At 42.1% G+C, this 14,965-nt stretch overlaps 2 protein-coding genes across 2 annotated transcripts; both read right to left on the reverse strand.

The window, feature by feature from the left end:
* Positions 1-9,828, reverse strand: prc2 (protein regulator of cytokinesis 2; the record flags this gene model as incomplete). The annotated part of the gene is made up of 14 exons (XM_080842587.1): positions 1-78; positions 498-563; positions 2,813-2,938; positions 3,130-3,225; positions 3,618-3,764; positions 4,350-4,445; positions 5,395-5,531; positions 5,945-6,095; positions 6,478-6,624; positions 7,078-7,248; positions 7,590-7,823; positions 8,968-9,090; positions 9,170-9,302; positions 9,812-9,828. 14 exons carry the CDS (start codon positions 9,826-9,828, stop codon positions 1-3), a joined length of 1,722 nt encoding a protein of 573 aa, XP_080698713.1.
* A 1,325-nt stretch (positions 9,829-11,153) lies between these two features.
* Positions 11,154-13,612, reverse strand: slc26a1 (solute carrier family 26 member 1; the record flags this gene model as incomplete). Its single annotated transcript, XM_080842173.1, has 2 exons — positions 11,154-12,674; positions 12,995-13,612. The coding sequence occupies 2 exons, from the start codon at positions 13,610-13,612 to the stop codon at positions 11,154-11,156; spliced, it is 2,139 nt and encodes a 712-aa protein (XP_080698299.1).
* Positions 13,613-14,965: the final 1,353 nt, after the last annotated feature.

Consider the following 14,965-nt stretch of genomic DNA (forward strand, 5'->3'; position numbering starts at 1 on the left):
CTAGTTCCTCTTCTCCGTGTCCAGCAACACGGTGCTGTTGAGGATGACTTCTTGACTGGCCTTCCGAGAGAGTTCAGTCTGAGGAGCAGACAAAACAATGTTCAGTAAAGCTGACATCCCGCCCATGTTATTACAGTCGGAGAGCCAAAATTGGCTTATTCTTCTGTGCTATGGGATTTTAACAGGTCAGTGCATTAAGTCTTGATGCTGTTAAGGGCTCAGAAATAGAAACTTGTTGCAATGCTCTGGTATTTAGCTGGACCTCTGGCCCTGCCGTGGGCACTCTTGGCTGGGCATGAGAGCGATAGGGGTGCATGCCCAAATGACTACAAGGAATGGCACCAACACCAGGTCTACTTATCAGGAAAATAAAACATGCATTGTGAAAAATGTCCAAATAAGCATATTTCTTCTTTTTTTAACCCGCAATAGTCTTAGGGGGGTTAGTAATGACCAATACAGAGCAGTCAGGTCATACATGGAGTGTTCACCCTTACCGTGAAATCAGAGTAGGTGATGCCAGGCAAGTTCAAGTCCTGGTGTGGTTCAAGAATCCTGTTTTTCTATGAAGAAATAAATGAAAACAGATAAATAAATAAATAAATAAATAAATAAAATAAATAAAAATACAAACATAAAAATATTTAAAAAAAAACATATAAAACATATAAGGACCAGACACATGCTCCATATGGTCCAATGCAGGACCCTCCCTGTCTACGAGATGAGCCAGGTTGATACGGGTCAGGAGCATTTAGGTTTCAAGAACAACTGCGCCATCTACAGGCGAAGAGAAGGCTGTTCCACCTTGTTACCTCTGCTAAAGAGGTTCTGTTTTCATTGCCATTTGTTGGTTTGTTGTTGTGTCTTTTTGCAGGATTACGCAACAACTGCTGGGCCGATTTTCATGAAACTTGGTGGGAGGTTGGGGCATGGAGCAAAGAAGAACCTATTAAGTTACAGAGCGGATCCAGATCCAGGAACTCTTTTTCCACTTACTTCAATATTGTGAAATAGGGCAATTGGCCTTGATGGAGGTCTGCACTCTCCAAGTTCCCTTCTAGTGGACCCTTGGAGTAAGCTACATTTTCAAACTCCATTATATATTTAAACTCCATTTATTTATCAGTTTTAGCATTCTTTAGTTCCCCAAGGTTGGTCTGCACTCTCCAAGTTCCCTTCTAGTTGACCCTTAGAGTAGGCTACATTTTCAAACTCCGTTATACAGTACCAGTCAAAAGTTTGGACACGTGTTCTTTACTTTTATTATTTTCTACATTGCAGATTAAAACTGAAGAAGTTTAAACTACGAAAGAACACAATTATGTTCTAAACAAAAAAAGTGTTATCTACCATGTAGAAAATCACAAAAGTAAAGAAAAACACTTCTCAAAAGAAAGTGTCCAAACTTTTGACCGGTACTGTATATTCAAACTCCATTCATTCATGAGTCTTAGCATTCTTAAGTTCCCCAAGGTTGGTCTGCACTCTCAAAGTATCCTTCTAGTTGACCCTTGGAGTAGGCTACATTTTCAAACTCCATTCATTCATCAGTCTTAGCATTCTAGAGTTCCCCAAGGTTCTTCCCAAGGTCAGAAAGATTCTTACACTGCATTAAGTCCTTTTCTAGCTGTGGAGAACTCTCCATACCGACACACTTTTCCTATAGCAAACAGCGGAATGTGTGAATTGGGTTTTGACTACAGCTTTCATAAATGTCAATGGTACTTTAAGATAACCTTAAGATCCTCAAAGTCAATGTCACTGTGTCTGCTGGTACAATCAGGGTTCCCACTTGAAGTCAAATATAAAATTCCATGATTTTCCATGACTTTCCAGACCCAAAAAACAGAATTTCCATGACCACTTCCGTAAAAAGAAATGTTAAAAAGTTTTTAAAAGTGTGAAAACTGAAGATTATATTCACCCCTAGAGCTGTTCTTTGTCTATACGAAGCTTTACACAACCAGATATGTAAAACTTAACTGTAAATGTCAAAAACAACCACCCTTCTTGGCTGAAAGCCCTGTAAGCGCAAGGTAAATAAAAACAATTAAAACCATTTAAATATGTGCCACTGCCTGCCAGACTTCACTGGGCTCGAACGAAGACCTTGCATTCTAGAATGTTGCACATTTTATAGCGCGAAACCAAACCGTCCCTGGTGAAGTGTTGTAGGATCATGTATGAAACAAAGTTGTACACAAAAACCAAAAAGTAAAGCAACAAAATGCACACGAGTTTTGCTTCTACACAACTGTTAAGAAAATTCCATGATATTCCAGGACTGTGCATGCAAAATGGTAAAATTCCATGACTTTCCAGGTCTGGAAAAACTTTTATGAAATTCCATGATATTCCAGAAATTCCATGACCCGTGGGAACCCTGTACAATGAGTGTAAATTAATGTAGTCTCACTATTGAAAAAGCAGGACATTTATTTGATGCAGCCAATGTATCCAATAAAACACTGAGCATCTAAAGAAACCCTCGTCTTTCAGAGTGAGTCTGGTGGTTTATGGTGTGGTACACTTGGTTGTTTTGTATTTGATTGACATAGATTTTCCCAAAAGAGGTACCAGTCATCATAGAATGCGATTGATCTGCATTAACTGTTTCTTTTTTTAAATGTCATTATAACTAATTGAAATGTATGCATGTTATTTTGCATGCATGTTATTTTGCCAATCCAAATATTGATCAAACTTATACAAAGAAGTGCACTGGTGTGATTGAGTAAGTAATACTACTAACTGAGTAAATGAGTAAATGAAGGTAATGTAAATAACCAAGCAGAGGTCATGCGTGTACCTTTGTGGGCCCTGTTGGGGGCTTGGATGAGGGGACAGAGAGGTAGGTGGAGGAGCCGGAGCTGCTGCCGCTGTTACTGCTACTCACACTGGTACTGTTGCCCCGCAAAACTGTCTGATTGGGTGTCTGCCAAGACAAGAGCATTGTGGGAAATTTTAGCAGTAGATTTGGTAGCAGTGGTTTTGTATAGTTTAGTTAATACACTCTGAATAGTAAACATAACACCAGGTCAGTGAATGTCTGAAGGGTCAAGTCAGAAAACAGATGGAAGCAGAATCGGGCGGTTAATTGTAAGTGGATCAGTTCATTGGACGTACCTTTCGGATCTTGTTGGGGGTGGCCATTCCAGAAGCGTTTGTCAGGGGACGTTTGGTGGGAGTCTTAAATGGAGAGCTCTCTGCCTTCTTGGTCAACTGAAAACCCAGAAAAATATACAATGTACTGTATGTCTGGTGACAGAGGAAATTTGAGGTGGGATATTCTTATTTTTTCAACATTTCTAAGACCATTTAGTACTTTATGAAGGCAAAGCTCAAAGTAGTGGTGTTGATTCAAACAGGAAACCGCAACAATGAATGACACTCTCATCAAGCTGTAGGGGGCTTTCAGGCAAGCCACCACATTCAACAAAAATCAGAACAAAATTGCCCGTCGAGCCCCCTTGTCACTAAGGGAAGCAGTCCCCTCTGACCTTGTGAGAGTTGTTGTGCGTGTCTTGTGTGTGTGGCTGTCTGCCTTGTGTGTGTGTGTGTGTGTGTGTGTGTGTGTGTGTGTGTGTGTGTCTGTCGTGGTGAGCGCCTCTTACCCTCTCATTCTTCTCCTTGTCCTTCAGCAGTTTGTACTCCTCCCTCTGAGAAGCGATGTAGTCCATGAGCTTGTGTCCTCGCACCAGGAACTCAGAGTCGTGAGTCTTCTGCCAAGCGCTCACAGCTCCCTTCATCTCTTCTTCAAGCTATTCATACATTCATCACACACAGGCACACAAACACACACCCAAAAAAATGTCAAAATCTGAATCAAAATCACAAAAGAACTGTCAGAAAATGACCTTCCCTTTCATACAGAATTCATCATTGAATCTTGTGTTATTCACTGAGGGTGCCACAGCTCTCGTCTTTTTTCTCTCACAGCTGTCACACTCCATCTCCTTTGCTTTTTGAACAGCATGTTAAAGGCAGTCAGCCTTTCTAAACCATTATGGAGCACCTGAAGTCCAGAGCCGCCACACGTTAAGTCGTCCCAAACATTCTCCCTAAGATGCCTCTCAACATTACAGTAGAACACTTTAAGATGTGCCAAACGTTCTCCCTCAGACGCTTCTCAACATTACAGTACTCGACAGTCTGACCCTGGGGGACGCTCAAATGACCTGAACTATATGGCGCGTTATAGTAACTGTAACGATAATACATATTTAACTGCCCATCAACATAATCAACAAAACATTTTTGTATTATTGCTTCAGGAGCTCAAACGTTAGGGGAGTGATGGCAGAATGGCAGACAGGACTTTTAACCCAATGGAAGCTATGCTGTACCTTTGGGAGCATCTTCTGGACCTTGGTCCTCTCCTTGGTCTCCTTCAGCAAGGCTCCTCCTCTGTTAGAGAACCTGCTTGGGTCAGAAGCCTTCCTCTGAGGAAGGGGGGGGGGGGGGGGGGGGGGAGAGAGGAGAGGCAGGGATAGTCACATCACTTCACAGATCCTTTCCGTTTACTCTTCCACAATTACAGGGCAGGGTTTACAGGGCAAGATGGCTAACGCAATTTTGCTTTAATTAGATCAATTGTGCTCTACACGTCTCCTAGCTACTTCATTAAATATAACTAGCTATGAGATCATGAAAATATGGCCACATATAACCATCTTGACAGGACTTCTTCCAACTACAAGAGCAGTTTGTTAGGCACAGTTTGATATCTATTCATTATTCTACAGTCCTAAGTATTTAAACCCAGCAGGATTGTCTAGGTAGGCTAACTGCATGTTAGACACACAGCTTTGTAGGCTAAACAATGCCATACATGCTACAATGGGCTCCATCCCCAGTTACTCAGTTTCTCCCTTTTTAAGACACAAATGCCATCATAAACGGTATACCCTAGTGAATTGTCACAAAGGTATGACTAGAAAAATCGATACAGCCCAAACCCTTTTTTAGGCAATTGTCACAAAGGTATGACTGTATAGAAAAATCGATACTGCCCAAACCCTTTTTTAGTCAATAAAAACCATTTCCTTTTCAATCCTCTTTGCGTGTATTGTGTTCAGGAAAGCAATGAGTAATGAGTGCATGCTAATCTCATCACAGTGCTAGTGTGATGAGCGCATGCTAATTTGATCACAAGCTGGAAAATGGGAATGGGAATAGGAAGGTTTGGGAATGGTGCAGCTTTTCACTTAGACAGGGAGCCAATCAAAGACTGGCACGGACACTCTCATCATGCTCACTAAGACCAATCAGAAGAGATCACAGAATGCAGTCAATAGACGCATCAGAATAAAATTCAGAAGATGGCAGAATCGGGTGTACATCTTTTGTAACCCCGTATTACTTGAACCACTTGGGTTTTGATGGGAGTACCTCAAAGTCCTGGAAGAGCTCCCAGTTCTTCTCCCACTTCTCCAGAGCATCCAGGAGGGGGCGAGCTTTGTCACGGTAGTCCCTTAGTTTCACCAGCTCAGAGTCGTGTGCATCCAGAAGAGCCTCGGTGTAGTTAACTGAATCCAGAGAAGGATTTAGATCATGAACAAATTCATAAATACTTGCACGTATCTAACGAACACTTTGCAAAAGGGAAGTCTATGACCTAACCCTGGTCACCCTGGTTTGACCTAAAAATTTAGAAAAGAATCTGAATCAAATTTAGTATTATGTAAAAGGGAAGTCTATGACCTAACCCTGGTCAGTCTGACCTAAAAATTAAGAATCAAATGTAATAATATGTAATGTCTTGTCTGTATGTTCTACTAAGTATAAGGTAATGTCCTGTCTTATCTGTTGTGGCTGTGCACTTTATACGTTTCACCGTGGGAGAGTGGGAACGTTCTATCGATTACTTTTTACGCCTTGACATGTGAAGTAATTGACAAAAAAGCTACTTTGAATGACACCAGCGAGGAGGAAACCCTACCATCACAGAAGTAGTACTGGAATGAGTCCCTCTGTGTGGACCCAAACAGGCACTTGTCCCACATGTCCATGAGCTCCAGGCGGGCCTTCTCGATGACGTCCTCCAGCCGGGACTTCTGCAGCGCTTCCAGACGGTGGACCTCCGCCTGCCACTGCGCGCGCACACACACACACACACACACACAGACACACACAGACACAGACAGATCCCCAGTCAGTTGGCAGCTACACAGAGGCACAGCCCATACACGTCACGCTACAGGATTTGCAAATATCCTCACAACCTTTTTTATTTGTTTATACATCCCCATTAACAAGAGACATTTTCTCAAACAGAGCCCAAAGCCTAAACCTGATGTACATTGAATAATTCCAATTTATACTCAAGTGTCACATATCGTCATCATTAAGAACTTTACAGTGTACATTTTTTTGTGAGATTTGTTTACTTGGAAGAACAAACTACATTTCTGCTCCATCCAAAAAGTGATCGCATTAGTGTCCCAACTGGCCTACTCTCCACGGGGCCCTTACCCGTGAGATGTCGTCTGTAAGGGTCCCTTGAGTGTCCAGCGGGAAGCCGCCATCTTTCTCAGGGCAATCCAGGCGGTTCCACAGACACGTGGCTCGCTCCTTCAGCTTGTCTCGGGTGGAGATCAGATTTTCCTTCTTCAACTTCAGCTACCAGAGAAGAATAAGTTAGAGGTTAGTGACAGGGTGTAAGGTATATAGCTTTGGTGTATCAACGATGAAGTGCGTCTTAAGCTGGAAAAGATGGTTATTGGAATAATAATAAAAATAATAAAACTTTATTTATATAGCACCTTTCATGCAAAAATAATGCTGCTCAAAGTGCTTCACAGCACATACTTAAAAATAGACATCAAATAAACAAAAAACCTAGGATGTAGTGCCATTTTTTTTAATAAAACATAATACAACTTTATTTATATAGCACCTTTCATGCAAAATAATGCTGCTCAAAGTGCTTTACAGCAAATACTTAAAAATAGACATCAAATAAACAAAAAAACTAGGATTTAGTGCACATTTTTTTAATAAAACATAATAATAATAGTAATAATAATAATAATAATAATGTGCTGTTGGAATGATGTCAGCACTCTGGAGTACCTGTGCAACCAGCAGCTGAAGGGCTTGGATGTTCTCGTGGGTCAGCAGGAATACGTCCGGGTCGTCACTCGCAGCATCCCTCTCCAGGCTGGTCTCTGGATCGTGCCCCATCTCACTCTCCAGACACACGACGCCCTTCCTGAGAGCAGTGAACACAGCCAGCCTGCTCCTCTGCAGGCCACACACAACAACAACAGAGCGAGGAGGAGGAGAAGAGAGTGATCAGAAAAAGGCAAGGAAATCACACAGACAAAATCTGGATCTGGATTCTGTTAAATGAACATCAGACATTGAGACCAAAAAGAAAAATTCCGGAGTTGTGCCCAACTGACCACCAATACCCCTATCAACATTTAAGTTATTGTATTCCATTTTATTTTCTCAAACAGTTCTGTTTTTTTTTTTATGAGATCTCAAGGTATGTTTCCAATAAAGGCCTCAACTATCTGTTTCCTGCGGTGTGGTGTGGTGTGGTGTGGTGCGGTAAGGTGCGGTGCAGTACTGGTGGCTACCTTCTCTGCAGTAAGCTCCTGGACGTGCTCGCGTAGAGCCTTCAGCTGCACGTGGGAGGGTACAGTGTTGGAGGGCACGTAGTAGGGCGTGGCACAGAGCTGGACGCACAGCTGATCGTCCTCCAGCTGGAGGGTCTTTAGCTCCTGCAGGCGGTCATTCTTCTCTTTCTGCAGCGCGTCCACCTTATGACGGAGATCCCTCTGTATCTGCAGGATGGTCTGGCCCTCTTCCAGCTGGGGGAGACATTTACAGCAAAAAGGGACATACATTAGTAAAAACAAATAGCACCATACACATACATACACACATACACACATACATACATACATACATACATACATAGATCCAAAGACACACACATCCAAAGACATACACCTCCTGGACCAGTTTCTCTGGTGATATAGGTGATATATTAATTGTAGGTGTTACAGGATTTAAGTTAAAACTTACAGCTAGAAATTAACTGGAATGTGAAGAAATAACCACTTTGACATAATGTCTTAACACTGTGTTACCCACTAAAGTTAGCATGTTATCCGGCTAGTCTCCGCCAGCCCCCAAATAATACCACTTTGTACCTCCAGATGCTAGTGCCAAAGCAAAGCAAGGATGCAGTACCTAACATTAACCCACATTGTCAGGGATTGTGTTTGTGTCAATCGCCAAAATCCCATTTCAGAGGGTAAAATAAAAGTGTTAGTTAAATTGTGTAGAAAGGGAATACAGAACTTTTTTAGCTACAGAGCTACAATCCTATTTCAGAGTGCATGATTACATTTACCAAGCATGGTTAACATTAACAGTTAGACTACCAACTAGCTCAAAAGCTTGAGAGCTTAAATAAAGACCTATAGGGTCTGTTTGCCTAAACTAAGTTAATATACCATATAAATAGCAATTGATGTTGGCGACACCAATAGAAGCCTAGATATCTTTCATATAAATGTTAGCATTCTAGATGTAGCTTCCATCCTCTGCTGCCACCTTGGCCACACTTTTAGTTATCTTCAGCAAAGTGAGAAGATATAGGGGTGTGCACAATAACAGAGACAGAGCGCAATTAAGTCCTTATGCCTTGATTATTATCAAATAAGTTAGAGGTTGAAGCGAACTGAGCTATGCAAAGCTTTCTTCTCTGGTAAGCATAGTGTGATAAAATAATCCTTTGACAGTGAAATCGAATGGTGTTTTTTTTTTTAGCTACAAGCATTTTGTCAGCATTTTAGCCATTGGTGGTTTCCCCTCCAGTGGGCGTGGTTAAACACAGCTAGTCAGCCTGAGATAAAAGTCCGTTTTAGTCTTCATGTGGATTAATTTAATGTAATATTGACATGTTGACACTCTTACCACATAACGCGTTGGAAAGATGGCACATACCTTATAAGGTTCCTCTGACATTTCCTCATATAACTCATCAAGCTGCTTCTGGGATACCACAATACTCGATTTGATTCGGTGCTTGAGGGCTTGCTCTTCCGTTATCATATCCCTCAAAAGATCCTTTGAATACAAATATAAACTTTAAACAATGTTTTCATAAATGCATTATTTCAAGTGATTCGCATGAAACATAACAAACCTCTATGTGCTTCTTCACGGTCAACATCCGTTCGACTCTCTGCTCCTCAACGATGCCGATGCTATTCCATATGTCAACGAGCTCGGCCATGGCAATATTTATGCCAGAGATGATGGATGAAGCCATCGTTTCGCTGAAGAAAATATATATCCGGGAGAGTGACGTTAGGCTACCACCAAACAAGTAGTGCGCAGGCTTCAAAGTAACTTAATGTTAGTAGACAGCTGCGTTTGTTTATTGAAAACTAGCCCTGGTTTAAAAATGTTTTGAACAAAACGAAGAATTTGTCTTAGCAAGGACGAGAAGCAAGCTGGTTTAATAAACAGCGGGCATGAGCCAACCAGCACAATAACCCAAGCGACATTTACTAATTTACGCTAGCTTAGATTAACATAACATAACATCAGCCAAAAGGTTTCCTGTCTATCCTTTATCCGCTAACTTTATTATTGACATGGACTGCAGCTAACGAACAAACGCAACTTATCGGCTAACCTGACTTAAAACTCAGTGACTTCTGTCCGAGCAATAGACAGTGAAAAAACGGCCATGGCTAAAGGCAGAGAGCTTGAGGCTAACGTAAAGCACCTCCATGGTTTCATAGTGACTGGCTATGTAAAATATTAAGACTAACGTCGTTACCTTTTCCGCGATGTCATCTTGAGAGATTGTTGTGAGAAAATTACACCAACGCAAATTACACCAACTAGCAGCCTAGCCTCGCAGCCCAGCCTAGTTAAAAAGTGACATAAACGCGGCGAAATTTGAATTCTTCATCTTGTTTCCTTCCTGGCTTTGTCAACTATCGATGTTACGAAACCATCCGTTGTAGTCGCCCCCTGCTGTTTCGGAGTCCTAATGGATGTTCTGAATGCTGTTATTAACCTGAAGTGGACGAAGCTACCATACATGAGCACACATACGTTAATGGTTACAATTACTCTGTAGCGAAAAATACTTTTTGTGGTGTATTTCGTAAACAGCACTATAGTACGCAAATAGCTGTATCACTGTATTGGCTTTAAGGAGACATTTCCTGGCTACTTGTATATGCAGGGCTGAATACAAAAACTATTGGTTGTGGCTATGTCTGACAGCGTTCAAGTCTTTCTTCCCGCGGATGGGCTTCAAAGAAGGTTGGTGTGTTTGTTTTTGTCCATTCAGTTCACGCCTTCTCTCCTTACTATAATGTCAGTCAACTATTGTGAATTATGAATACAAAGACAAAGTATGGCCTATCACATTAATTGTTGTCAGTTAGCCTATGCCTTCAACAACTAGATTGTAACTTCTGATTTGGTTTGTTTACTCTTCTATTGAGATCAGTAATCAGGGCCTTTGGTTTTAGAATATGCTGTACTTGGATGTTATATTGTATTGTTCTCTTGATAGCCATTTACCAGTGTCCGTGTTATATAATGCACACTTGAGACAACAGCCTTCCAGCTCAGCAGGGTGGAGATTTTATTACAAAAAATACAACAAAACCATTTATTCCACAGAATATAACAAATAACAAATGGTTTGTCTGTGGGGCCATGAACACAGAAAGACAACATTTGAAGTTTAGCAATAGTCTATAGATAGATATCAAAATATGGCATATCTATAAATACGATTTTTTTTTAGAACACAAACATGTTTGACAATTTTTTCAAATAATGGGTAGAACAGCAACAGGTTCATTTGATTAATACAAAATATGCATGTTTATTAAGTTACAAATATGATTAAACAAAATTTGTGAAAGTAAAAAAGTGTTTCAGTCATATGGTCTGTTAAAAATCAATGCTCTAAAATGATGACGTATGACAAAATCCCTTCAAGTTTGGTCATTAAAGCTATTTTATCCTTAAAAGTCATTCATGTAAAGCAATATTTTCCCATTCAAAAATAGATTGTGCATGTATATTGGCATCATAATTTCCCTTAACCTCTCCCATAAAATGAAGAAACCACACGCTGGCTCTAGTAAGCCAGTTATTTATACAGGTGTATTGCCTGCTGCTGCTGCTGACGGCACTTCACTGGCAAACACCACTGCACTGTGAACTGTATGAAACAATAAGCTGGGCATGTCCTTGTCATCAGGCCCGAAAAAGGCGCCTCGCCTGAGTGTGTCTATGACGGAAGTGTTGCAGCAGGCCAAGAGAACAGTGACGCCAACTTCCTTATAGTCTTTCTGCACATTTTTAAATGTGGTCGCCCCAGTGGAGTCAATAAAGGGCATATATGAACCATCTAAGATGATGGTGTGGAATTCTGAGTCATTGTGGACAAGACCTATGCTAACCTCACCATTAGTTGGGTCTGCTTTCGCCGCTAATTTCGTTGCTTTCGCCGCTTTTTTCGTTGCTTTCCTCCTCCGGGTTATTTCAATGAACGGTTCGAGTTCAACGGCTTTGTACAAGGACTTCAAAAAGATGTGCTTGTTGGCATAGTATAAAGGTGACTGAAAACGAAAAATCTTGATCTTGTGGACGGTCTGTAGATTGTCGTACTCCTCCGTGTCGTCATAATGGCTGGAGTTATCGACTTGACCAAGTAAAGACACTTTGGGAGTTTGGGTTTGCGCTACGACGCACATCATGGAGAACACCACCCCGACGACTAGTCCCAGCTCTACGCTTATGAGACCAGTCGAGGCCATGGTCACGATCCAGACCACGGCATCGGCCTTGCTGACCCGCCACATCTGGGGCACGTCCCTGAACTTGCGGAGAGCGCCCCTCAGGCTCACGATGATGATGCAAGCCAGAACGCACTTCTGTAAGGCATAGAAAAACGGAGCAAAGAAAAGCAGGACCAGGAGGACCACAAAGGCACTCACGATACTGGACACCTGTGTTTGGCATCCGGTGGAGTCCTTTACCATGGTTTTAGCCAGGGCGGCACTGGTGGTGAAGCAATGGAAGAAGGAGGGAATGATGTTGCAACAGCCGATGGCTATCATCTCTTGGTTGGGTCTAACCGAGTAGCCATGCTTTTTAGCAAACATCTCTGATAGGGAGACTGTAAACGCAAAGCTAATGACTGCTAGCGGGATCGCGTCGAACACAACCCGGGACATCATGTCCAAAGCAGGGACCTTTGGAGGGATGAAGCCTGTGGGGATTGCCCCGGAAATACTGGAGTGGTAACTTCCATGGAAGTCGCCGAAATGGGATGCTATGGTTGCCCCAGCGACCACCACCAGCTCTGTGGGAATCGGTATCTTCAGGCGATCCTTGTAGCGCTCCTGGAGCTCCTTGCCGGCCACCAGGATGCTGATGCAAATGGCACTAGTTATCATGTCACAGAAGTTGGTGTTCTGGATGTTCTTGAAGATGTTGATCCAGGTCACCACTACAGTGCCGTAGCCTTGGTAACGAGGGATCTTCAGGCCCAGAAGATACTTGGCCTGGACAGTGAGGATTGTACACGAGGCACCAGTGGCGAAGCCGTCAAGCATGGGTCCAGACAGGTAGACTGAGACAACCCCCAGCCTTAACACAGCCATCAACACCTGGGCACATACAAATGACAGATTAAAAATAAGGTGGGTGTTATTGTTAATACTCCTACTAATATAATATATATAATAACACTAATCAGACTTGCAGAAAGGGATAGTAAATAGCCGGTTAGTAGTGTCTGGGCACATACAAATGACAGATTAAAAATAAGGTAAGCGTTATTGTAATACTTCTACTCATATAATATATAATAACACTAATCAGGTTTGCAGAAGTCTAATGAAATGCAGAATGTAAATAGCCGGTTAGTAGTGTATGCAGACAAGAGAGTATAGCACTAATAATGTATATACTTAAAAGCTGCCCATACCTGATAAACCCCAGCAAGGAATGTTAGTGCAGTAGCAATCCCGATGGCATAGCATTCTTTCCCACACTCCATGCCCAACACTTTGATTGAGACATTCATAACAGCTCCGTAAGAGTCCTCTGTGAAGTTCAGTGCACTGGCTGGTCCTTGCTTAGTGTCCTCATCCAGATCAAAGCCAGCCAGGTAGACCTCTCGGTTCACCACCTGGCCGACCATGAGGCTCATCAGGCTGAAAATGCCCACTGACACGTGCCTGGAGGTGCCCATCAGGAAATAGATGATGTTTGCGAAAAACGAGGTGTACAAACCATAGACGGGCTCCAGGCCCGCCAGCAGGCAGTAGGCGATCGCTTGAGGGACGAGAATGATGCCAACGATGAGGCCAGACATGACATCACCCCACACGTACTCTTTGAGCTTGTATTTTGGCAGCCACGACACCACAGGGAAGAGTCCAGCCAGAGCGCCCTTCAACTTGGGCACGGAGCAGGTCAGGCTACGGTTCACTTTGGACTTTATCACCTCCAGAGGGCCTCTGCGTCGCCGGACTCTCCTCTCCAACGGTCCTATTACAGATGATTTGCTGTTCTCCATGGTGTCTGGCAACAGGGAACCCATGGGGTGACCGGGTTTTCAGCCAAGCTCCTGAAATGAGAGAGAGAGTATTGTCAGAAGGCTTTTATCTACCCACAAGTGCTTTGAAGCAGTGATCTCAATCACCCTGGGCGATTAGTGGTTTCAATCACCCGGCCATTTAGAGCCATTATCAAAAAGATGTCAGCCTTGATCATTTCCTGCCAGAAACCATATGTACTGATTATTTTGACAAAAGAAATCTATTTACTATTGAATGAAAAAGAAGTCCCTGAAGCTTTGTCCTTTACCTGAAATGGAAACCAGTTAAGCGCTCAGATAATGGAACACCACTGTAAACTTTATTGTCTAGTCTCTGTGTCCATAATCTTTTATTACATGGCATCCTGACACTTGAGTTCTTTGAGTTTTATTGATGTTGAAGGGAAAAAAAAAACGTTTGACACATTGAGTATTTTACGCAGCTTTGTCTGCCAGGGGGAATATTCAGTGCAAACTTTAGTGAACGAGTAGATGGTTACACAATCACTGTGTGCCCTGGAGAATAAATCAAAGAGGGATGAGATACAACACTGCAAGATGTGCTATCGCTCTAAATGCTGATAATGACTCTCGAATAAAGCAACAACTTCTCTTGTGAGTTATATCATCATTTGAATTGAACTTCTGTTGCGAGTTTTGTCTTTGATGCAAGGAAAACATTTGGTTTAAGAGAGGTGAGGCCAACACTGTTATACATTTGTGTGGAATCTTTTTTTACTGTGATTTGTATAGTACATTATTGTGTAACTGTTTTGCAGTGCAGAACAGTAAATCACAAATGAATTGTGGGAAATTGCACATAAATGAAAACAGTATCTTGCCGTAGTACAGATGTCCTGCATACTACTGTGTAAGACACACTTGCACACACACTTCCACACTTGCATTGTGGAAAAAGTATAACCTTTCACTGTGAAAAGCTTGCTCTAGGGGGGTCTAGGGGCTTTACAACAGGGAACATTTTTAAAGGCGCTATATAAATGAATGTAAAAAGCGGGCAAAGAGCAAAAATGACCTTTAGGCTATTTCAGTTAATACATAAATTAAGCTATTTCAGTTAATACATCAGGTCAGGAGTCCCACCCAGAGGCATAGCTGCATAGCACCCAAAAGTGTAACAATATAAACGAATGCACAGCACATATTAAGCTCTATGTCTGATTATGGTGCCATACAGTTGTTTCTGAATGTCACATATGTCTTCAAATTCACCATGTTGCTGGCCAATAGCTGCCAGTAACCTACCTTAGTTTTCACAGGAAATGTTCAACAGTGAAGGAAACTGAGCTAAATTCGTGCGGTAATTTAAACATCTGTATGCACAAGTTGAACAAA

The sequence above is a fragment of the Sprattus sprattus genome (genome assembly GCF_963457725.1).
Source record: "Sprattus sprattus genome assembly, chromosome: 7".
NCBI lineage: Eukaryota > Metazoa > Chordata > Actinopteri > Clupeiformes > Clupeidae > Sprattus > Sprattus sprattus.